General features: G+C 45.9%; 1 protein-coding gene across 3 annotated transcripts in view; it reads right to left on the bottom strand.

The window, feature by feature from the left end:
* The window catches only part of NFATC2 (nuclear factor of activated T cells 2), a gene marked incomplete at its 5' end in the record, with an annotated part of 148,954 nt that overhangs the window by 110,660 nt on the left and 12,331 nt on the right, over positions 1 to 25,963 (bottom strand). For all 3 annotated transcript variants that reach the window (XM_081033651.1, XM_081033650.1, XM_081033649.1), the window contains 2 exons: positions 3,329 to 3,500; positions 8,108 to 9,104. In XM_081033651.1, coding sequence (XP_080889777.1) covers positions 3,329 to 3,500; positions 8,108 to 9,104 — 1,169 coding nt within the window. The remainder of the gene's footprint in view (positions 1 to 3,328; positions 3,501 to 8,107; positions 9,105 to 25,963) is intronic.

Here is a 25,963-nt window from a genome sequence, read left to right as displayed (position 1 = left end):
AGAAATAGAAACAGATGCTGAGATAAAGAGAGACAGATCAAGAGAGAAACCAGCAGAAGCTTCTAGGCTTGAGGTACAAAACAGGGCTTCATTACTCTTCTGGGAACAAAGGGGCACCCTCCAGATTTGAAAGGGGTTTTCGCACCTACTTAAAGGTTAAGAGCAATTGTCTTCTTAAGGTCCCCTCTTTCCTTCATTTTTCAAAGAAGTTTTTTTAAAAAACTGACTTCCTGAGCTAAAATTCAGGGGTTAGCACATTTCATTTTGAAGAAAATAACGAGCTATTCAAATGATTTTACAAAAATACTTCACTTTGTGTCTTTTGAGGATTTGGCGACAAATTTTTAAGTTGTACCTTGAGTTTTCAAAGTTATGAGAAAGAGGAGGATGGACGCTTGGGGGCTGTTGGAAGGAGGAGCATGAACTTCAAGTGCAGCAGAGCTGGTGTCTTTTGAACTGCATGTCCCACGCATTCTGTTCTCGGGAACTTCCCATGGCCCCAGCCCCTGGTGAATGGGTGAGCAGAGCAGAGCTGCACATGGCCTGACCTCTCTTGCCAAGCTAACTGCACCAGTGGGTGACACCCTTCCCAACCAGGACCAATTAGATCTCCCTGAGAATCAGGATTTGGGCTCCAATCAGCTGGTGAGGGGGCTGGCACTGGTATACATATAAAATTCCTAGGCAGAAGGTGCGGGCATTCTTCACCAGGCTTTCTGTGCCTGGTGAGAGTGAGGAGGCAGGGAAAGCTGGCCTGCAGAGAAATGCAGAAGATCGGGAAAGTGCTATAGCAGGTGGAGCCAGACAGCTGTGGCCAAATCCCAGGTCCACCACTCCATAGTTATGACCTTGAACAAGTTCCTTGACATCTGTCTCCTTGACCTAATTGTAACCTGCTCCATAGGGCTCTTTGAGGATTAAATAAGTTAACACACACGGCACTTGGAACAGGATCTGACGTGTGATAAATGCTAGCTAAGCGTTAACTATTATCATCTTGCTAAACTGTAAGCTCACGCGGTGAGGATTTCTCGCTATTACGTTCGCACCATATCTCAGAATCTAGAATCATGCCTGGTACATAGCAGTGCTCAACAAATGTTTGTTGAGTGATCAGAGAATGAAGAAGCCCTAAAAGGACAGAGACCACGGACCAGAGCCTCATCACTCTACTCATCTCAGATGCTACCCCCAAGAGGAGCACTCCGAGTGGGGTCTTAGCAAAGCCTAAGTCAGATTACGTTTCTTTCCTGCTTTTCGTGTCTCAGGATAAAAGCCAAACTCACCCCCATGGCTGCCCGGGCCCTGCATGGCCTGACCCCTTCCTGCTTCTTTCTCTTCTCCCTCTGGTCCTTCATACTCCAGTTACACTGACCTCCTCAAGCTCCTCTAATGTGGTTCCTTCTGCCTCTGCGCATTTACACATGCTGTTCCCCCCCATGCATCCTCAGCTCTAGTCTTTTCCGCAGGAAAATCTTAACAGATATTCTTCCCCCATCTACACTGGCTCCTCCACGAGCCACTTCATGCCACTTGCCACAATTTGTGATTTTATCATTTGCATGATTAATCAATAACTCTGCCCCCCTAGACCATGAGCTCCATGGAGCTCATAACCTTTCTATTAGAAAGAGATCATAACCTTTCTCTTCTTCATTATATTTCAGTATACATTTCAGTATCAAGCACAGTATATGACAAAAAGTAGGTGCCCAACAAATACTTGCAGAATGAATCCATTTGTTGAATGGATTAACTGAGCAAAGACATAATTTGAGTTGAATCTCCTGGCCTCATTTTATGAATAGCCCAGTAGCCTCCTCATAGAGTCCCCTTTTTCTAATCTGCTTTGAATGAGTTTCTCTATTACTACCAAAGGCTTGGACTCCAACACACAGACTAACACCATCCTCCAAGCTAGGAGGGTCCCATCCCAGAATAGAGAAGCCTTTAGAAGAAGATACCAAAATCCAAAGTCTCCACAGTGTCCGGTATATATCATCATCACAATGTCAGAATATAGTCAACAATTACTAGACATGCAAAGAAAGAGGAAAATATGACTCATCGTCAAGGAAAAGGAGCAATGAATAGAAACAGATCCCAAGAAGGCTGTGATGTGAGATCTAGGGGGGAAAAAAACAATTGCCAGGATTTATCAGTTCCTAATATTATCATAAAAGTCCTTAACCAGGTGTACACACCCAAAGCACCTGTGGAGATTTTCAGGGTTTGGGTTTATTTGCTTGTTGTCTAAACTCTACTCATGTCATGTAGCTTCTAATTAAGTAATTTCAGGGGTTGCTCAAGAATCTGTATTGCCCCTCATCTTTTTTTTAAAGAAGGGTGCAACTCAAAGTGCCCCAGGCGTGGATCGAACCGGCAGCGTTGGTGTTAGTGGCAGCACGCTCTAACCAACTGAGCTAACCGGCCGCCCCAAGAATCTATATTTTTAACAACTACTCTAGAGGGTTCTGATGCATGCTGCATCAGATTCTCATCATAGAATTCTCACTTTAAGGCAAATACAAAAAAAGTTAAATTAATTTAAATGTATTGAAGGTCTGGTTAATTGAGTTGATTGGTAGGTACCAGTTAGCAGTTGCTGATTAACTCAACTACACAATAAAGAAGATTTCAATTCTAATTATTTTTGAGGAAAAAAATACTTCTCTACTTGTAAAAAATATCTGAGGTTGAATTAAAAGCCACAGACATAAAAGATAACTATTAAGAAAAAACAGGAGGAAATGCTCATGACATAATGCACAGTAAAAAAAATCAGAGTATAAACTATTATAACATCAAATATATAAATGTACAGTCATAGACAATGCCATGTTTGTGAATAGACAAAAAAAGGCAACTGGAAATATATCAAAATGCTAATAATCGTTATTTTAGGTAGTTTGACTATGTATAGTTTTAATTTTTCCTAGTTTTCTATATTTTGCAAGAGTGCATTGATTTTTCCTCTGTAGACTCTCATCTGAAATTTAAATACAAAATGATGGCTTCAGAAACCTTCTGTCAATACACAAACATCTGCAAGATTCTAACAGTTTCGCCACCAGAAAGAGAAGGGAAGATTAGCTTGAGCATGAATATCATTTCTATCCTTATCCAGCTCAAACAGACTTTCTTCTCTGGCTTCTTGGTAGCTGGATTACCTTCAGATACCAACTCAATCTTGAATTTCCCATCCCTCAGAGGAGTAAGAGGCTGAGTCACACACCTCAACATAACAAGAAACAGGCAGTGGCCTAGCAGAAGTGAATCACCTAGTAACAAATAAGGAACACAAAATAAAAAGAAGTCAAGTCCATACCTGAACCACAGGGTGGCCACCGGTTGGGGCTTTGACAGCCCCTCGGCTGCCTTCTGTCTCATAGTGGGCCCGGTGGTGTGGCTTGGGTTGCACCTCAATCCTCAGCTCATAGGAGCCTGACTGATGGGAGAGTGGCCACTCGAGTGGAGGGAGAGATGCAGTCACCGGGATACTGAAGGAGGAAACAGAATCAGTGGTGTGTACAATAAATCAGAATCGGTCAACCTGTACAATAAACATAAATGGCCCATTTTCTGAAAATCATGTGCCCAAGTAGGCATGTAAATAAAATGCTGGCTGTTACGAGGCACACTTCTCAGACATGATAAGTAAGGCTCTTCACAAGATAGAGATCTTTTTCTTTGCTTTCTCTTCCATCTTAATGAAGACAATGGGACTGACATCTGAATTCATGAAGCTAATTTCATTATATGGTAGTTCCAGCATGTTTCTAACTACTATGACTTCTTTCCTCTGGGAATTTTTGAGAGTGTCACCTCCTCCCTCTAAAAAAACAACAAAACAAAAAACAAAACAAAAGAAAACAAAAAAAACACCTTTATCGAGGATGCTTTCCTTTTCCAGAGGAGTGTGTGGAGAAGAAGGAATGCTGTAGTGGAAATCAGGAACCCCACATGTGTCACGAACACACCACGTGACTTGAGGCAAGCAACTTCACTTTCTTATCCTCCGTCTTCTATAACCACGTAACAAATGGACTAGATGACATCTAAGAGTTGTTTCAGCTCTTATTCCTCTCTGTCTGATGATCTCAATTAAAAGTAAATTTTAGGGACAGGATATTTCCAGTCACAGTTACCACTTATCATGTCAAGTACAGAACATCCAACCACAGAGAGGTGTTTGGTTTTGGTATGGATGAGCCAAACCAAGCAGACCCCCTAATATTAAGTAAAGAATAAAGGTCAAGAGCATGACTAGAGTTATACACCCAAGTCCCAGCTCTGCCTCTAACTACCTGTGTGACTTTGAGCAAATGCATCTACTTCCCTAGGCCTTAGTTCCCTCAACTGTGAACTGAGGATATGAGATTATATAAAGAGTTTAGCACGATAGGTGCTCAAAAAATATTAGGTATCATTTTTCCCCCAATATACATTGTATATTTCAAATAGCTATTTCCTTTAGATGATCTGACTTATTTAAGATATTAGATACATGTGCCTTTACATCTGAAGTCGTAAGATCTTTAAGGGCATGCCATTAAGTTTTATTTTATTATAGAATCTCAACCTTATTCAGTACACACAATGGGTACTTGATATGTGGCTAGAATTATGTCATTTAAGAATTGATTAAAGTTTTGATGTTTTATGTAGACCATTTCTTCAGAACCTCAGAGAACTTAAAAGACTTTTTCCCAAGATCACAGAGCAAGACACAGCGAAGGCTCCAACTTATGTCTCTTGATTCCTAGTCCAGTGCTCCACCCTATATGAGGTGAGTGCCTCTTATCTTACTAATTTACTTAAAATAGTTTCAAGAAAACATCTCATATGTGGAATGACTCTAGAACAACGCCTGACATTTAAGAGGTTCTCAGTGAATATTCAGTGGGTGGGGGTGGGTGGATGGATGGATGGATAGATGAACGAATGACCAAATGAATAAATAAATGTTTTATTTCAAAGAACCCCTGGATATTCAATATAGCTTCGACGTTCAAATGCACAGATTTGTGTCACTATGTCCTGATTTTTCACATATGGCAGAAATCATTAAACCAATCAAGACATTCTTTCCCATTAAACCTAGAGCTGCTAGAAACTGCCATTATCAACTGGACTTAGTTAAGTACTTGCAATAAAGCTGGTTCCATCCTTTGTCTATCATAGCGAAATCAAAGGGGGGAATAGAAGGGAATGGCACCCCAAAAACTCTATCACTGCAAGAGTCCAACCTGAGTTTATAATCCAATTTAAAATTATATCCCCATTATGCAAGCAAATCACCATCCCTTCTTTCCAACCACACTGCCTCTTGAAGCTCCTCTTACACTGAAGTCTTAGGATGCCCCAAGTGCCTTTATGCCACCTTAATTACAGTGCCAACATGACTTGAAGCTTCTGCCTGCAGCCATAGGTGTTAAATAGTTACTCTCATCATCTTTGCAAGTTAAAATTTTTTTAAGTTTGCAAAATAAGGCTCATAAAAAAAGATCCCTCCACCCCTGTATCTTTTGAAGCATCCAAAAATTTAGTGAGTAGAAGATTCAGTGGGCTATCCCGAAGTATCAACTTCTAATTTTGTTCATTCTGGAATAAGTCTTTGACAACTGAAATACAATCTTAAGAATCAGACCATTGGAGCCAGTCTGAAATCCTGCATTTGAATTCCAGCCCTCTTGCTGGGTTGTCCACACAACCTGAGATAAAGATTGTCACAAGACTTCCATGAATGCCCGCTCCTTTCGATCTTATAGAAATTTCTTGCAAGCACCTCATTGGCTGGCACTTGGTAGGGAGTAAAGAACTCTAAGACATTAGAACCTCTCAGATCAAGCCACAGGCTGAAGAAAGAAGGATTTTAGAAACAATGAAGTCTCAGATAAATGCAGCTCAACCGTATTTTATGTCAATGTTCCACTCCCAATCATTAAAGAAGTCGTGTTTTGGAGATTGACATATAGACATAGACAAAAGAACAAGGAGTCAGGAATCCTGAACTCTAATTTCAAACTCAGTCATCCACTAGCTGGGTGATCGTGGGCATGTCACTTAACCTCTCAGAGCCCAGCCTATGCCAGGGGTTGGTCTGCATTAGCATTTCCTAAGGTGGCTCCGTGAAACTTTAGTCACAGAACTCAGAGCTCTGTGGCCAAACGGTCTTCGAAATCATTTCACATTCTGTCCACAGCTGGGAGCAGCCCCTGCACAAAGGCATCTATTTAACTCTGTTAAACCCAGAAACTCCTTTTCTTAAGGAACCCCGACTGACGTACTATGGCACTAGTGTTTTCAGAACGTGCTTTAGAGGAAATGTCAGAGGAGGAGTTCATTTAGGTCTATTTCAGCCTGCTGCGGGGTTAAGTCAGGCTACTCTCAACCCCACATCAATCAACATGCTCTACCATTATCTATTTTGGTATTCAACATTTTATTTGGAAAAAAAAAATTACTTCCATTTGCTAAAAGCAAACAACACTTTGAAAACCACTGGGATAATGATAATAGCATAAGGCTTCCGATTTTTCATCTAACAGAACAGACAGAGTAATACCTGCTCCCAACCACTGTATGCTTCATTTTTCTTATCATCAAATGAAGATAAAAAGAATACCAAATAGGTTTTATGTGATAATTCAATAAAATAATACATACAGAATACTTAGAATTGTGTCTAGCATATAGCAAGCATCCTTAAATACTGCTGATTATTACTGTCACTATCATGACTCTGAAAGTTATTGGGAACACAATCTCCTAGCACAGGGCTTGTCAACAAAGAAGCAACTAAAGTGCCTCCTCTATAAGAAGATTCACTTGTAACAGTAAAAGCTGCACCTTTTGTGAGCTCTTACTTTGTGCAGGTTCTATGCCAAGAGTTTGACATAGATTATCTCACCTAATCCTTGAAAATAACACCATGAGTTAGGTACTATTGTTATCCTCATCTCACAGGGAATGAACCAAGGCCCAGAAAGGTGCTGAGACAGAAAGACGGTCCTGATTGATTAGTGATGTCTGCCCTGGGCAGGCCACAAAGATGTGTTCAGTATAAGTGAGAGTCCTGGTTGATTAGCAGTGTCTGCCCTGGGCATCTCGTCAGAAAGGTGCTCAATGAGGGGCGGCTGGATGGCTCAGTTGGTTAGAGCGCGAGCTCTGAATAACAAGGTTGCCGGTTCAATTCCCACATGGGGTGGTGGGCTGTGCCCCCTGCAACTAAAGATTATAAACAGCGACTGGACTTGGGGCTGCACTGCGCCCTCCACAACTACATTGAAGGACAATGACTTGGAGCTGATGGGCCCTGGAGAAACACACTGTTCCAATATTCCCCAATAAAATTTTTTTAAGAAAGGTGCTCAATGAGAAAGACAGCCCCATATGATTAGTGATATCTATTATGGGCACAGTAGGAAGGCAGCCCCAGAGATGCCCATGTTCACACAGCCAGTGAAGAGCACAGCCAGGGCTCCAATCCAGTCCTGAGAGCGCCTAAAGCCTACACGCTGCTGTCGACATCCCTTCAGCTTGCCAAGCTTTTAAGCTCCTGGAGGGTTACGGCTCACACATTTTTGAGGCCCTCCATATCACTGATTGCAGTCATGAGGTACATAGCAGCTGCCAACAAATATCAATTCCTCGTATAATAAGATAGCAAATTGGATGTGCTGAGGCTTGCTTGGGGTTACGAGAATGTCAGCTCCATGAAGGCAGACGTTTTTGCTCATTTTCTTCACCACTGTCTCTCCAACACCTGTATCAGTGCCTGGCACATAGTAGGTGTTTGATAAATACTTGTTGAATGAATGAATGAATGAATGAATGAGTAAGCCAGGTGCCATGAGTATCCTATTCACTCTATAACTGCATCCTCATAATCAACACCCAGTAAATCAGGCAACCTTGTACCCATGTTACACATGAGGACACTGTGGCTCAGAGAATTGAACTTCCTTCTCAGGGTCTCAGAGCCAGTAAACGGCGAGCCAGGATTTAAATCCAGTCTAGCCAACTCTGAATCCCATGCTCATAACCAGAAAAGCTTCTGTTAACACTAAACCATGGAATAAATGCTTTTCAAAGTCCAACTCACCTGCAGATGGGAATCGCAGGCACCAGCTGCTTGGGCCAAGTGGGGGGCACCAGCAAGATGGACTCGGGGGCCGAGTTCCTCCTCTCCTCCTGCTCGCAGGGCCCCAGGAACTCCACGCCGGGGTAGATGTGGCGGGGCAGGCCGCCCTTGGACGGGGCCGCAGACACGGGCGACGGGTCAGGGCTGGTCTTCCACATCTTGGTGGGGATCCCACAAGATTCCGCGGCGAGGCTGTTCAGGGCATCCATGAGGACGGCAGAGCCGGCCGTGGGGTGATACCCAGCGGGGGCGCCGTCGTCCGGGGGCTGCGGCGAGGGGCTGCGGGAGCGCTGGGGTGAGGCTCCGGGCAGCGGGGCAACCAAGGCCCCGGCGCACGAATGCCTCCGCTTGGCACCAGGAGACGAGGAGCGGGACGCCGGACGGGGCACGGGCGAGTGGCGGCCCAGGCAGCTGTCCTCAGCGAGGCTGGTTCGAGGTGACATTATTGGCGAGGTTCTGGGGGAATAATGAGCAGGGATGTTTTGAAACTGGGGACACAGGTCGTCCGGCCCGCCGCCGTTATTGGGCGAGACGCAGGGCGAGGTGCAGGGGGAGAAGGTGTCGGAAATGAAGCTGGCAGAGGAGCCGCTGCTAGCGGGGCTCAAGCAAAGCGGCTCGCGGTAGCCCTCGAAGCCGGGCACGGGCAGGGTGAACCTCGGGCTGGCGGCCACCCCTGCCAGGGGCGCCTGCTCCCCCAGGAGGCCAGTGTCTCTCACGCGGAGGGGCCCCCCTGCCTGCATCAGTTCGTGGGATGGAGTGATCTCGATCCGAGGGCTCAGGCCCGAGGCCCCCGCTGGCTTGGCCGGGCTCAGAAAGTTCTGGGGCCCTACCCTATCCGGCTCTCCGAACCGGCTGGGGGGCTCGCCAGAGAGACTGGCGAGGGGGCCATAGTCCAGGAAATCATCAGAGTATGCAAGTCCGGAGGGTGGGCAGACGACCTTATGTGCATTCGGTTCTTCTGGAAAGAGAAGGGGGGAGGGAGGGTCTTTTTAAGCCTCTAAAACAGAACTCCCGAGGAGAGCAATCACAAGGTGGGGTTTGTCGCCTGTCGTTTATTTTTTTTTAATCCCCACCACGCCAAACCCCAAGCTGGAACCTCCTCCCCTCACCAGAAGGAAAGGGAGGCTACTTCATCCCAGATTCCTTGTGACCGAAATCAAAGCAGAAGGGTTTCAGCGCAGGGGAAACCAGCACAGGTCGGCCAAGCTGGGCAGCACTGGCTGGAAGCCTGGATGACCCGCTTGGCTAATGGCTTCCAAACCTTCGTCCAAAGGGGACCCTCAGAAGAAACGCATTGGATTCCACAACCTAGTTCACACCATCATATGCCTAGTTCACACCTAGTTCACACCACTCACAACGGAAACAAAAACTTCCCAAAACAATACTTACCCTGCTATAGATGATGCACTCTTATCGTCCCTCCCTTCTGGGGTTACGTTGTTTAAATGCTGGTCACAACCCATGAAATAGATTTCCTATCCCACTACTGGGTTGTGACCCACAGTTTGGAAAACACAGACCTAGGCCCATCTCATCATTCCACACATCTGACACAGATACAAGATGCGGAGGGAGGCTGCAAAGGCCTAGACTCCATGGAGCTCCGGGTTCAAATCCCACATGTTCATGCCCGAGTGACAGAAGTGGCTTAATTCATAATCAGGGCTCCTGACTCATGTCTTATCGTGTGTCATTTTACGGATGAGAACACTGAGGCCCCAGGACGGGAAGAAATTCATCTGAAGACAGAATTAGCAGGATTAGAAATCCCACAGACAAGACACTTGACCCCCAAAAGGCAAGGCTCTGGCTATACAGAGTCTCCCAAACTATAATATCAAAACCAATGGATGCAGTGAATGACCTAATTTTTTCTTTAATAGTGGCCATCTAGCTCAGCCTTCTGCTGCCACCTCGAAAGGACCCATGGCTGAAGAGTGGAATTAGTGACGGAACCGGCTATCCATTCCCACTATCACTCACTCCCCTCCCACTTCAATCTCCCCAGCTCAGCAAAGAGCCCTCCATTTTCTCTGTCGTTACTTGAGCTGGCCTTGACTCCTCCCTCTCATGCCCTACGCCCAGTCCATCCGTAAATCCTGAGCACTGTACTGTTAAATATAAACCAAATTCACGCGTCATCCCCTCTCCACTACAACCACCATGGTCCAAGCCACCGTCCTCTCCCAGCTGGACCACTGTGGTCACCTCTTCCCTGGCCTCCCCATTTCCTGTCCTCTATGGTTTGTTCTCCACACAGCAGTCTTGAAATGTCCATTTGTGAAATCCTCTTTAAAGGCTTCCGCTGACACTTTGCATGTGGTATCAAGTCCTTACCACCCTCGTCCTGGCTCCCAGCTGGTCTCGCCACTCCTACTGCTCCTCACCAACCCGACTCAGCAAGCCCCTCTGATACCTTCACTATTCTTCGAGCAGAGCTGTACCGTCAGAGCGTTGTTCCCTCTACCTGGAAACTCTCCCCCTAAGATCTTCACATGGCTGCTTCCCTTAATTTCATTAGCTGTCTGCTCAGTCAACCCTCCTTAGGTTGGCCCATCAAAAAGATCGTTTCCATCCCTGCCAAAGGGTCATTCTCCACCCCTTTTCCCTGCCATCTTTTCTCCATCCACACTAGTTGCCAGCTCACATCACATCAGATATTTATCTATATCGAAAATCTCATCCCACTAGATCAGGGGCAGGCAACCTACAGCCCATGAGCCAGCCCACGGATTGTATTTCTAAATAAAGTTTTATCGAAACACAGCCATTCCTATTTGTTTACATGTGGTCTGTGGCTTGCTTTTGCACTACAACAGCAGAGTTGGTAGTTGTCACAGAGACTGTATAGCCCGTAAAGCCTAAAATATCTACTATCTGGCCGTTTCTAGAAGTTTGAGACCCCTGCACTAGACTCCATGCTCCACCAAGGTTGGAATTGTGTCCATAGTGGTTCAGCATTGTTTGCCAAGCACCTAGCACAGGCACCTGTAGGCTGTCCATAAACATTTATTGAGTGACTAATCAAAAGAAAGAATCATGTCCGAGGGCCTGCCAGCCAGAATCATGTCCTAAAGTTGTGTGACTGACCGTTGCCTTGGGGAGTAGGGTGGCTACACAGATGATTCTCAGTCGCTTTGGTGCCCTTTCTGGGCCATCCTGAAGTATGTGCTGTCTGGTTTAGTTGAGCTGATCACACAGGGTCCAGATGGTACCCTCACCCCAGGTGAGAGCCCAGAAATTGCTTCCCACTGCTCTTAGGGTAAAGTTAAACAACCTCAAGTAGGCCAGCCTGTCTGGGCCCTACCTGCCCCTCTAGCCTCACCCCTCTCTACTCTCTCACCTCTTTCTGGATTCCATCCAAACTGATTGTCTTTCTGTTCATTAAAAAGCACTGAGCTCCTTTCTGCCTCAGGACCTTTGCACTTGCTGTTCCCTGTGCCTCAACTGCTCCTCCCCCACCTTCTCTACACAACTAAAGCCACTCATTCCCTCCAGCTAAAGTGTCATGTGCTCCGGAAGGCTTCCTGACCTCCTTGACTCCATCAGACCCCAGTCACATTTCCCTGATCTGTTCCATGTACTTCTCACAATACCAGTTAAGTAATTCTGACGTTATTTGTTTACTGTCAGTCTCTCCCACAACCTCCAGCCCTACTTCCAACAATCAGTCAATTCCATGAGGACTCTCTCCCTCCCCACTGTATTCCTAGCACCTGGATAGAATCTGCCACAAAGCAGGCCCTCAAAAAAAAATTTGTTGGTTGGCTGAATGAATAAATAAAGTGAGTTCAGAAAAGTCCATGTGAAGTATTTAAACTACTCCTCAAAGATGGCTAATATCCAAAACAAAAGGCAAAAAGATACAACCTCAAGAAAAGGTAATTTGGTACTATGTATGAAAATTCCCCATACACATATCCTTAGAACCAAGCAATGTCGCTCTTTGCACATATGAGAGTATATCTGCAGATATACTCTCATATGTGCAAAATGAAGTGTGATAAGATTAGTTAGTGCTGCCTTGTTTTTGTAATCCCAAAAGACTGGAAGTAACCTGATGTCCATCACTTGGGGATGTGTTAAATTCTGGTTTGTTCATACAATGGGATACAATATAGCTATTACAAAGGGTTTACAAAGTTCTTTCCGCATGGATGTGGAATGACCCCAAGATATAGCAATAAAGGAGAAAAATAAGATGCATACAGTATACATAGTATAAAAGCAGAGAGTGAGAGAATGCGTCCACACACACACACACACACACAAAATGCTGCTGGATACAGACTTTCTCTGGAAGTTACAGGTAACAGTGATTTCCTCCAGAGAGGGAGACTAAGTAAGTAGGGGGCAGTGGTATGGCAGAATGGAGACTGATTTCTGTATTACATTGAGAAAAGAAACGTAATTCGCAAAAGAAATGTTTTTATTTTACTTTAAAGGTGGTGGGGGGGGGGTGACATCACATGATACATAGTAATGACACCCTGGTTTAGGAAGCAGGAAATTGAGACCTACTCCTACACTGCCACTAACTAACTGTGTGATCTTGGAAAAGTCCCACACCCAACCACCTAGATCGACGTCTCAACTGTCTCATTTATAACAGGATGGTGTTAAACTGGATCATTCTCCTTGGTTGCTTCTGGCTGTGAAGTCCTTTCATTTTTCTAGCTAGAGTCTGTAGGGTCTGGAGTTCTTATAGGTTCTAGAAGCTGCAGGTCAATATAAACGTATTTCGGCATGCAAGCATATACACATATAAACGTATTTTGGCATGCAAGCATATATACACACAACACACACACATGCACACATACACGCACACCTTTCTAGCAGGTTAACAGAGCACAGATTTTTAGTCTAGAAAGAGATTAACGTCAAATCCATAGCAACATTCTGATAATCCACTATCCTGCGAACCAGCAAAACAAAACACAAAAATTCCCTTAGCAAAAATTCCGGCCTTATGAGAAAACCTGCATCACATCTTATCAGAAACACCCCGTCAGGGCTGTGAAAAGTCACAGAACCCGGCCATGCAAACACAAATCACTCATGCTCCCCGGCAGCAGTTAAAAACAGAAAAGGCTGCTTTGCTGGGCAAAAGCATTTAAAGCATTTACATTGGTTTTAATTAAGTCCAAGCAGCAGAGTTTCTATTTTCTTCCCCCAAGATTTTGAAAGTTTAACAGCTAACAGGGAAAAGGAAGGTAATTTACAATCATCTCATTCTGAGTTCTCTGCCTGTGAGATTTATACCCAAACAGCTCATCACTGAAACATTTCTCTAAGTAGCTAGAATCCTTCTCTACTTCTCCTTAAACAACTGCCAGCCTCACAAACAGCTCTCTTCACAGTCATTGCAATGCCCACAGAGCACTGGGCAAACCTAGTTTCATCTCAGAACCACCAAATTTTCTCAGAAAGGTTGCCAAAAATCTTGTGTTGTGTTTTTTTTTACCACTTGAGTGATCTTTGATATATCCAGAGTGTATCACTGGTAAATATTATTTACTTAATATTTCTATTTAAATCCATTCACCTATTCCTTTAATGTTTTGGTGTTTTTTTGGTGTGTGTGCGTTTTTTTTTTTTTAACTTAAAGGGAAACTTCACCACTACCACAAATGGAAAATCAGTGTCACCTCCATAAATGGAAGGTAGGGTAAAAATACAATAAGAATAAAAGTTACTAAATTCAAACGAGACACTGTGGCCAGCCAAAGGCTCTGAGCCTGAGGCCCACTCTTTTTTCCCCCCTCAATGCTCTTTTTTTTATTGAGGTGTAACTTATATAGACAGACTTGGAGTGTAGAGTTTGATGAGTTTTGCCAAGTATTATACACCTTTCTAACCACCCCCACACTCAAGATGCAGCACATTTCCATGACCCCAGAAAGCCAACCTTTTTTAAGACTGGAGGTGGGAGGAGGGAATGGCAAGTGTCAGAGAGAAAGGCCTTAAAGACACAGGCACACTTAACTGAGATACTACCCCTTCTTGACTAGTGCAAAGAGAAGTAGCACGAAAAGGAGATGGCTCTCATGTGCAAGGTACCCAACAGTGGACCTAGTCAAATCATCTCACCTGCCATTGGAGATCCCTGGCCCACAATGGAAGCATCAGTGCTCAAAGAGGAAGAAAATGGAAACTGCAATGGGGGACTCAGGGGTTGCTGCTCTAGATCCTCTGAGCCTTCACACCTTTGCACATGCTGTTCCCCTTGCCCAGAATTCCTTTCCATAACTCTTGTCCTCACTTCACCTAGCAAGTCACGATTTGTCCATCAAGATTCCACTTGGGCCACCTCCTCCTGAAGGTCCTTGCTGATTCCCTAGGCTCAGTCAGCTCTTCTGTGTTCCTAGAATCTAGAGAGGCGTGTAATAAAGTCTATCGATTACAGATTCAACTTGTCTGTCTCCCCACTAGACTGAGCTTTTTGAAGGCAGATATGGGTTAAAAATAAATTAATAATAATAATAGAGAAAGCAGCTAACATTTTGAGAACTTGTATGCCAGGCACTGTTGTAAGCACATTACATGTAGTAAATTATTTGGTCCTCGCAACAACTTATGAAGTAGGCACTGTTTATTCCCCTCTTACAGATGAGGAAACTGAGGCAGAGAGCAATGAATTAACTTGCCCGAGGTCCCACAGCTTGAACCCAGGCCTCAGGGCACCATCCACCACTAGGCCAGGGATTCTCAGTCTCAGAACTAGTGACATTTGGGGCTAGACAATTCCTTGTTGCTGAGGGCTGGAGGGGGTTTAGCACCATCCCTGGCTTCTACCCACTAGAGGTCAGAAGCTTCCTTGCTGTCTCCCTGTTGTGACAACTAAAAAACACATCTCCAGACATTGCCAAATGTCTCCTGCAAGGCAGAATGGCCCCGGCTGAGAAGGTGGCTCTATGCAATACGGCCCGGTGCCTCACACAGGGCCTGCACCCCACAGATGCCTGCACGGTGGGCATCCATCCATGAGCCCTGCCCAGACATCTGAAAGTTCTAATTACCGTCACCCTTCCCTTCATCAACTTCCCAGATGCTCACCCACCATCTAGGCCCCACAAAGGTTTGGGGAGACCTCTGGCGGTTCTCAGACACTGCAGGACAAGATGGCTGGGGAGGCCATTCCAGCCCCACCTCAGCCAGGCACGTGCACTGAGATCCGGGTCTCAGTCAACACACAGTGTTAGGGGACCCCAGCTCCACTGCCCCATCCCCCCTGGCTGTGGGATCTGGGGGACCTCCAAGTCCTCATGTATCACACGGTGAATGAGGTCGGTGACAATACCAACCCGAGAGTTCACCTAATCCACATACAGCCCAGCACATACAGAATAAACAAAAATAGGACCTATCGGTATGTTATCATTGTTATTAGGGAAAGATGATCTTTTAAGTGAAAATTCTATCCTTTCTCAGCTCTCACTGCTTTATTACATAACTTGAAAGTATGACACATACTAGCCCCAAATGCCTTGAAAAGCTTTAAAAACTCAAGGGAGAAAATTTTTATAAAAATAAAATGGACACATCAGCAATTTAGGAATTCTTTTCACCACAGGAAATATGTGCAGTAGGTAAAGAACGCCTCCAACATCTCCTCTACTCCATGCTTTGTACTCTTTTCCCCGGGCTACCTGGGAGCTGAAGTAAATCTTACTAAAGTGTTAATGACTCAGTGAACTACTTGCAATAACAAAAATGATAACAACTAACACATCCATACCATTTACTTCATACCAAGAACCACTGTATGTGTTTCATATATATTAATGCTTGTCTCACAAGAACCCTATGAAGCAGATGATAGTTTCCTCATTTTACAAATGGGGAAAATGAGGCACAGAAAGGGTGACTCATTTGCCCAAGGTCACACAGCTTCTGAGTGGCAGTGCTGGGATTCAGTCTCAGACAGCCAGGTCCTCTACCCCTAATACCATTATTCTACCCTGCTTCTCATGAGAGGGGCTATTTCTTGGAAGGTGACACCTCAACACAGGGAAATGAGGTGCCCCCAGACTAGAAACTGCTCCGGGGGCCCCATGAGGAAGAAGTTACCCCAACAGCTAAAGACACTGATTCCTTTCTTCTGGAATATTCACAGTCCCTCCATAGCCCCAGGATTGAGTCAACCGTTATTTTAAAAATCACACTCAGGCCACGGATGGTCTCTGCCAGCGCCTCTCCTCCTGGAGCCTCTTGTGGCCTGTTGCTCACCCTTAGGGACACACGGCCAAGTCTGAGGCAGCCATTCGGAGCCAACCCACCAGCCAACAGATCGCTTTTGAAAAAAGGAACAGCAAGAGAACATCTTCTCCGCCTGTAACTACAGGCCTGGTGGAATTTTCAGGAAGCAGAATCGAGTGACCGAAATAGAAACTCAGCTAGGGAACCTACGTGAGGCGTCTGTCTTTGGGGGGAGGGGACCACATGAACTGGTGCTTGAGGCTTGAAGGACATGAAGGAGTGGAACCGGGGCACTGCCTAGAGGCCAGACGCCTGTCAGACTGGCAGCAGGGCCCCCTTGTCTGAGGTGATGGACCCACCGCTCAATGAGCTGACACCCCGAGGTGGTGCGATTCCCAGGCCCTGGGTATGAGACATCACAGTCTGTTGCCATGACAGTGCCTAGCATGCCACAACCTGGAACCACACATGTGCAGTGGGTAGAAAGGGGAGAAGATGGAGGGAAGAAATCCTGCCTCCCATCACCCCGACTACTCTTGTAACTTCCGGCGCATTCAGGGCTGCGAGAAGTTGCCAAAGGGAGCAGGAAGGTGGATGGATTTTTCATCTGGCGGCCTGCACCACCTATCGGAAAGAACCTCTTTGAAAAGCTGCAGGTCACCTTCAAGTGACAAATGCAACGTGCAGCAAACTTTCCAAAGAGCCCCTTATGCACACACGCAGAATGGTGATTGGATTCCCAATCAATGAATCATGTGTATTAATAACGGTAGAGAATCAGGTTGTCACTCTCGTCTCTCAGAGATGATACACACAGATGCAGGGCATGAAAGGTGAGAAATTCCATCCCGCTAAGTCAGGTCCAAAAATGCCAGAAAGGGGCGGGAGGCAGCTTACCATCCCGGCTCATCAATGTGGAACCACTGGAAAAAGCCACCATGAACACTCTCTTTGCTGACCTTGCCCCACGTAAGACAACCGTCTGCCTTCACCAGCCTGGGCAGAAAGAAGGGCTTGGTCCTGCTTCCCAGGCAGCCTGCCATGAGGCCAGGCGCCTGGGACACAGGACTTGGGACAATTTGCAAGCAATGAGCCTTACAGACTGGCTGCTGGCATGGCTGTTTGCAAAAACACACACAGCCACTGCTGACACGTATTCCTTTTGGAGCGGGGTAGAGAAATGCATGCAATCTGTAACCCGCATGTCTCAAGGTCAGCTTGCAATGGGGGCAGCAGGACCCAGGCATCTGGCAGATGCCAGCTCTCATCTCCAGCCTCAAACTGGGATGGAAAGAACCACCTCTTGCTGGTTTAAAGTCCTTCCATGGGGCCCTACTGCCTTCCAAAAATTCAGAGACCTTCTTATTCTTATTTATTCAAATAGCTGACTTTCACTGTGCCGCAGGCTTTGATGTGTACTGTCTCCCTCTCTTACAACCAGCCTGGAGGCAGGTATTATCAACTCCTCTGTGTTCCTGATAAGGGAGCTGAGGCTCAGGGAGTGCAGAGATTCACCCAGTGTCACAAAAACAATCAGGGGCAGAACTGGGACCCAAATTGAGCCATCACTGAAATGCGGTAAAATGCACAAATATTAAATGTACCCCTCGTGCCCTTTTACATGTGTGTGCACCTGTGTACCTACCATGCAAGATACAGAATGTTGCCATCCCACCAAAGGCTCCAGCCAGCCAGTAACCCTCACCCCGCGCGAACAGCTAGCGCGAGTTCCCTCACCATAGCCTGGCTCTGCCTGCTCTTGAATGTCACATAAATAAAACCAAACAGGATGTACATGCCACGTCTTTCACTCAACATCATGTCTGAGATTCATGCACGTTGCACGCAGCCACAGTTTCTTTTTAACGCTGCGTAGTATTCCATTGTACAGGTGCACTGTAATTTACTTCTCCAGTCACCTATCTGTACGGCCTCCATGTTTCAAAAAGACAGCCCCTGGAGATTAGATGTGTGACTTCGAGAGGTCCATTTCTGACAGAAGACAGTCCCTGCACACTTGTCATTCAGTGCACGACAGCCAGCAGGATGCAGGCAACCTCCTCGCCAAGAGGAGAGGGAAGATCTGGTCAGAAGAATTCACCAGAAATAGACTTCAGACCTGCCTCCCGCAGAAAGAGGGCCAGCCCTGGCTAAACCCATGTCTCCATCACAGGCCCGCACATGGGGACATGGGTGGGGGGACAACCACCTTCCCTCCCCTCTTTTCGTCTTCTAAGCAACTCAGCAAAGACCCCTCACCTTTATGCCAGCACCTCAAAAACTTCACCCCCATGGAGTCCCCACCCCGAAAAGCTGATTTCCACCGTTCTTTCAGCCAATTTGAAATCCAAATGGAAATTTCCCCTTGAAGACAGCAGGGCCCCTGGAACCCTTGGCCAGAGGCAGAGATTTAAAATTAATACTTTATTGACTGACAGGTTCTTTATTTACACTTTTCCCCAGGAGCTTTCATTTTGGTGCCATGTTCCCGGGAGCTGGCACACTTAATCAGTGGCCCCTGCCAACTCTGGTCATTAATGACATTCCTCTTTTCTCCATGACAACAGAGTGATGTCACCCGTAGGGGCTGTCAGACCTGTAGCCCACCTTCTTAGGATCACACATATACATGGCCCCTTTCTGTAGTCTCTACAGTAACTTCCGTAAGCATCGAAGACAAAGGTTTTGGGGTTTTTAGGGGGGGTTTGCCTTCAATTAATATCCCCCCTTTTCCAGGCATGCCCAAGCAGGTTTGTTTTAATAAGAACCTTTATAAATCCTAAGCTTTGCAGGCGACTTTCTTCCCTTCAGAAAGCTCACCCAGGCATGACTCAATTAAAATTCACTTGGGAAGGGCTGGCTTTTAGAAATGCGTCCTAGTGACTAAAACAGGCCCCACTGAGAAAACACTCTTTCCCCAAACCTCAGATTAGCACTCAGGAAAAGCAATTTTTCTGCTCTGCTTGTAGCTTGCAGTCTGCTTTTGATATATTTCTTTTGCAGAAGAAAACAAAACAAAACAAAAAAGCATTAAAAATCCAAGGCGCAGGGCGTTTAGATCTAAATGTTACTTTATCGGGAATGCCAGGGACAGAGGAACGCGTTAAAAGATACCACCAGAATGCCACTGGCAAAATCCAGAATGTGGGGAAATGTACAGGAAAAATGACCTTGTGTCGTCAACAAATAAATGGCAAGAAAACAGACTGATGGGGACATTTATAGAGTAAAAAAGCCACAATGACCGTGTCAACCAAATACCAATGTGAAGGTCTTGTTTGGTTCTTGGTTCAAATAAATTAACTGTAAGAAGATACTTTTGAGACAAGCAGGAAATTTGAACATGGGACATTTGAAATGAATTCCTCTTTTTCAGGTTTGACAAGGCAATTTGAATTTTCTTAAGAGTCCTTATCTTTGAGAGCTATATACTGATCTATTTATTAATAAAACATCAGGCCATCTGGAATTTGATTTAGACTAACTGGGGCTGGCTGTGGAGAATATGTTGCGGGAGGAATAAAGTAAGATTGGCCTTTATGTTGATAATTGTTGAATCCTAGTGATGGGGACATAATTATACCACTATGTCTCCTTTTCTATATTTTGGAAAAAATTCATACTGAAAGTTCAGGAAAGAGTCAAAGGCAGTTCCTCTTGCTTTGGGGGAACCCCAAAAGTGTTGGACTCTGCTCCATGTAGGGAAGCAGACAGCAGCCTCTGACCCATCCCAGCAGGGTCTCAACTTCTTCTCTGGGCTCAGTTTGGGAACAATCAGCAAAAACTCAACCTCGCACTAAACCAGCCCCTGGGGAAGCCTAGTTTGGCAGGAGCTCTGTGGAGTTTGTGGCCATTTCCTGTGCTGGGGAGGGAGGGAGGGAGGAAAGAGGAAGTCCCTTTGTGGGGGGAAGCCACAAGGCATCCATCATGCTGCACCTTCCTGGGCTGCACCTTCCTGGCCCCGCCTCTCAGAGGGTCCCATGGGCACAGGGCAGGACACCTGGTCAGGCTCTGCCTGCTTGAGAGAGGCAGTCACAGGGTACCTCCCAGCCCCGAAGTCTGGACAACCAAGAAAGCTTTTGCAGCCAGCCAAGTTCTGGGGCTGAGGCAGGGACCAGATGAGTTTTTAAAATCAGAACCAAACATGCAAAGTTAGATAACTTGCTGTAGTGCCGACTGAAGCCCAGCGGCCATGGCTCCTCTCCAGTCACTGCATGGCTCTTCATTCTAGACTATCTTGTCTTAAAGCTTAGGATTCATCAAAGGCGGGGGCAAATCAGGGGAGCCAGAAGACTTCTCCGAGTCCACCCCCACTGCCATGCAACATTCACACAGCCCAGCAGCTGGCACGTTAACCACACCGCCTCATGGAAACCATCAGCCTTAAAAAGTGAGCACCACTGTCCCATCCTCATTTCACAGGTGAGAAAAACACAGCCCAGAGAATGAAAATCATGGGCCCTGAGGCATACCACCAGTGAGGAACCATGCAACTTTTCCTCCATTTACTTGGCCATTATGTACTGTGTGCTTTCTAGTGCCCAGTGGAACACACAGGTAAGAGGCAACTAAGTCGGAATTTCAAGGCAGGATGTTCTGATTTCAGACCTGGTACTCTGACTTGCTGAGCCAATGGCCTCCAGAGTTGGGGGACCGTGTACTCCAAGAGGCAGGCACAACAATCGAGTGGGGTGTAGAAAGAAATATAAAAATAGCAGAACTGCCATTTATATCCTGTCCTTTCCCATTTTTATGTTTGCTGCATGTTGTATAATGAGTATATTCCTGCTAGGACAGCAGTAAACATACAATTGATAATTACATAAATATCACATATAGAGGATGAATGTACCTCCGGGCTACCAGACTTGGGCTCCATCAAAACTGGAGTCGTTGACATTCTGGCTGACTTGTAGTTCTGAGGGTGGGGACTCGGGGTCCTCAGCTGCCTGGGTCCAAGACCTGCCCTTCCGCTTACCATTGTATGGCTCTCAGCCACGTTAACTGACCCCAAAGAGGCTGACCGCATGGGTCCAGGTGTGGCTGGAAGACTCTAACGTGCAGCCAGGACTGAGAACCACTGGCCACAGAGGCTGCATTTTTCAAACTTATTCAGCCCCATCACATGATAAGGACTAGAAAACCCTGGGAACCCACCTAAATAACACCACTTTGAGGTTTTCAGGGCCTCCACTCCCAATCAAAATCTAAGGCTACCTCAAGAACAGAGGCCTTTCAATCTGGAAGCTGGGACGACATGTGTTCAATAGTGAAGAATGATGAAGGCAGCTTTCTTCCCATTTGCTTTGCCTCCCTGACAAGGCCACTGCTCAATTCTAGGCCTCCCTGCACCTTTCCAGCTATACCTGGAGACACTATTTGTACAAAGCAAGCTTATTAAGGCCTGTCCTTAACTGAACACAGATGACAACGTCTCTGAATGTCACATGTTAGCGAAACTGCTTGCTTAGGGTAGAAGTCTATTTTTAGTAAGCACCAAAAAAAACCCATGATACTATATCCTAGCACCTCGTTTGTCCCTATGTGTTTACCAGCCTGTGTCCCACAACGGCCTGGGGGCCAGGCAAGGGCAGGACCATATCTAATTCTCTCTACACCCCCACAGGGCCTGGCACAAAACCAGCATTCAGTGAGTGTTTGCTGAGAGAATGAGGTTTTAATTGTCTCCTGTGAATGAGTCGAGAGCAGGTGTTCCTGAGTTGAAGTGCAGGTAACATTAGGGAATGGGCTCTAGCTGGGTCTGTAACTCTACCTGAAAATGGCACAAAAGGCAGTGGAGAGCCAAGGGGGATATGTGGGGGGCGGGGATGTGCTGATGCGCAGTATCACACATTGTGGGCACATGTGCTCCGACAGTGAGTGGGCTTATGGGATCTGTGGCTTTCATCAGCTTTGCAAAGGGCTGTGATCTAGAAAGTTTAAGGTTCACCGGGATAGACTTGACAGGTAATGACCAGGACTGTTTTCCTTTCTGAAAGGTCCAAGTCAGCACCACATGCATTAGCTTACCAGGAACTGAAGGAGGGAGACACCAGATCCACTGAGACACACCAGAAGTGAGTACTCCCAACACACCATCCCTAACACCGCCCAGAGAAGATCTGGTACCTCTGGAGGCGACCAGGGCTTTCCAGTACCCATCTGTCTCACCGAATGCATTACAGCTGGGAGAAGCTGGGAGAACCAAGAATTCATTGGATTCACAAGCAAGCACAAGGAGGCAATTTCTGTCTGCTGACAGTCAGCATACGTCTCCCCTCCAAGGTGGGGTCAGGAGCCCTGGTCAGGACTCCCCAAGCCCTGTCCTCATTCATTCTTAGCTGTCTCCCTCAGTAGGAAAAATAAGAATCTACCCTGCATGCCTCTAGGCAAATAAATTTGAAAACCTAGACAGAGGAAAGGGATCATTTCTTTAAAAGATACAGTTTACCAAAACTGACTCCAGTAGAAACAGAAAGTGTAAACAGACCAATTCCCACAGGCACAATAGAGAAAGTGATCACGGAACAAACCCCATAAAAAGGCACCAGGTCCAGATGGCTTCACAGGGGAATTCTATCACAACTTTAGAAACTGAATTATCCCAACAATATATACATTGTTCCTGAGCATAGAAAAATAAACGACATTTAAACCCAGTAGCACACAAAAAAAGGACATTACAAATATCACTCGTGAATACTGCTGAATAAATTTGTGAATAAAATGCTATCAAACTAATACTGGCCCCACCACTGGAAGAAAATAATACACAGTGACAAAGGAGGGTTTACACCAGGAATGTTTCAATACAAAAAAATCTATATTAACAGATCTAAAAAGAATAAAATCCTATTTTTCCATAGATGCCAAAAAGTTTATCATGTAATTCAACTCCCACTCCTAATCAAAACTCTCAAAGAAATAGGACTAGATGGATAATTCCTTGGCATAAACACATACACCTCGATCCTAAAGCCAATACTAGAGGTCCTCCTGCTGGGCTCAGGAACAAGGCAAGGATGCCTACTACTTACACAATTATGAACATGCTACTGGAGATACCAGACTATGCAATTAGACAAGAGAAAATAATTAAACGCTCTAGCTCAGTGAGGGCAGGGGCCAGGTCTTATTCCCTATTATAATCCCCGGATCGAACACAACAGGTGTCCAATAGTTGGATGAATAATGGCTCACATTCACTGAGCACCTCGATGCATAAAATCAAGGGTTTGTTTAATAAAATGCCAATTACAAATCACACTGTTAAATTATTTAAGTGGGTTACCCATTCAAGGCAATCAACTTTATGGGGTAAGTACTCTATTTCAGCCATTTGTCAGATGAGCAAATGGAGGTCCAGAGAGGTTAAATGATTTGTCCAAAATCACTCAGTTGGTAAATGTTTTAAATGTCAGCCTTGCCATGGTGCCAGGCCCCTTACAAACTGCTTTACATGTGTCTCTCATCCAACAAGGGAATGAGGAACCCTCACACCCATAGTTCAGAATGCAGGCTCTGGAGCAAGACTGCCAGGTTTATGTTTATGTTCTGCCATTACCCAGCTATTTCTTCTTGGTAAGATTTCTTCAGTTCTCCGTGCCTTAGATTCCTCCTCTGTAAAATGGGGGTGACAAGTGTGCCTCCCTGCTAGGATTGGAGGAGTTAAAACATGAGCTAATAAACATCTGCTCAAGTTCCATAAAATGAGCATCTGACTTCCCCCTAATTCTCTACCTCCACCAATGTCTGACAGCATCTGTCCCGTTAGCAGCCTTTCTCCTTCCTTGATTTTTGCCAAGTTCCTGTCCATTAAGGGTAACGCCTCACACCCATGGCCAAAATACTGTCATCTGGGACAAATCCCAATAGTAAGATAAGGACTGGTATTGGCCCTTGGGGAGTTCCACCACACAGAAGCACAGAGAGGGGACCCCTATGAACATCTGGGTAAGCCAGAGCCACACCCACATCTGGAACAGCTCGCTTTAGCCTCTCAAGGCTCATGACATCCCTTCTCTTCCTGAGCTATGACATTTCTGTGCTGCCTACTTCTCAGCAAGGAGTCCTTATTTTACAGATTCCAGAGCGTAAGTCCCCACCCCTTCAGTGGGGCAGCACACAGTAACTTCTTTCCAAAAAGCAGTTTGGCAAAGCATAACTTTACAGTGGAGAAAACTGACAAATGCTACCTCAGCCAGGTGATCAAGGTCAACAACAACAGTGATAAATCATGCTGACAGCAGGGACCCTTGACAGGATGGGAGGGAAACGGTCACTTTACATCTGTGGTCTTCCTCCCCATAACCCATAGCCCTGTCTAACCATGAGAAAAACATTAGAAAGACCCCAACTGAGGGACATTCGACAATATACCTAACCGATGTGCCACAACATTGTCAAGCTCACAAGAAACAAGGACAGTCTGAATCGGAATAAAGTACGGACTTTATGGTCATGATAATGTATTAATACTGGTTCATTCATTATAATAGTACCAATCCATAGTAATGTAAAACAGCAAATGCAGGAAGTGGGTGCTGGGTATACAGGAACCTTCTGTATTACCTTCACAACTTTTCTGTAAAATTACAACTGTTCCAAAAAACATTTTATTTAAAAAAATAAAACAGATTCCTGGGCTTTCACTGTGGTCACTTAGACACCCATCTGGCGGCCACCAAGCAGCACTTGCCAAGAAAAACTATAAAAAGCACCTCCCATCAGATCAGATTTGGCTTGGAAACTATTTCCCCGGAAATCACCCCACCAGAAAAAAAAAAAAAACGTTTAGCCGATTGTGAATCTGGGAGGGGTGTAAGTATTAGTTCCCTGCAAAACATGACTTTAATCTTCACCCACAGAAAGACCACTGATGTTACAGGCCTCATTTGCAGATTCTTCACTGTATCTTTTCAAAGCAAAGGATGGCCTCCAGATTGCAACTCGAGAAGACTGGTCTCTCTTGGTGGCTAATTATTTCCATCTCCAGCCAAAATACAGAATTACTAATTCCTGTCTTCACTTGGTGTCCACGTGAAGGGGATCCCCGAGGTCAAAGCAAGCCCCTCACCTAAGATGCATGGACAGAAAGTTAAACCTTCTCATTCAGCTGCCTAACACAGCACCTCTGGGAAACAGCAAGCCTCCCCTCTCCCCCACCCCCACCCCAGTCTGTGAAAAGGCCGCCCACACAAATGAGCCCGCACAACCAATTCCTGCACTCCACAGGCAGCCAAGCCCCGGTGCATGTGGAAGTTACCAGCAGGCCTGCCCCAAGGCTTCAGCAAGCGCTGGCTGGGCTGGGCTGTCAAAATCAGGAAGCCTGCTTGGGTTTTTTTGTTTTTTTCCAAGACAACCTGCTAACCAGAAAAATACAGTGAGGTTGGGTGTGTGGCCTCCTCCTGCTTCTGAGGAAGGCTCCTGCGGAACACGTGAAGTGACAGCCCAGCCTGGGGAAGTCCCTGCCCCCAGCGGCAAAGGGGACTTGAAGGCACAGAATGTCAGGTCCCTTAGGCAGGAGCAGCCCACACTCCCCGCGCCCCCAGCCGCGCCCCCACAGCCATTATGACTGGGGTGGGCATCACTTAAAGCTCAGACTGGTCCACA

Source organism: Rhinolophus hipposideros (genome assembly GCF_964194185.1).
Source record: "Rhinolophus hipposideros genome assembly, chromosome: 22".
NCBI lineage: Eukaryota > Metazoa > Chordata > Mammalia > Chiroptera > Rhinolophidae > Rhinolophus > Rhinolophus hipposideros.
The sequence above is the reverse complement of the archived record's forward strand: the minus strand, read 5'-3'. Positions and strand labels throughout refer to the sequence as shown.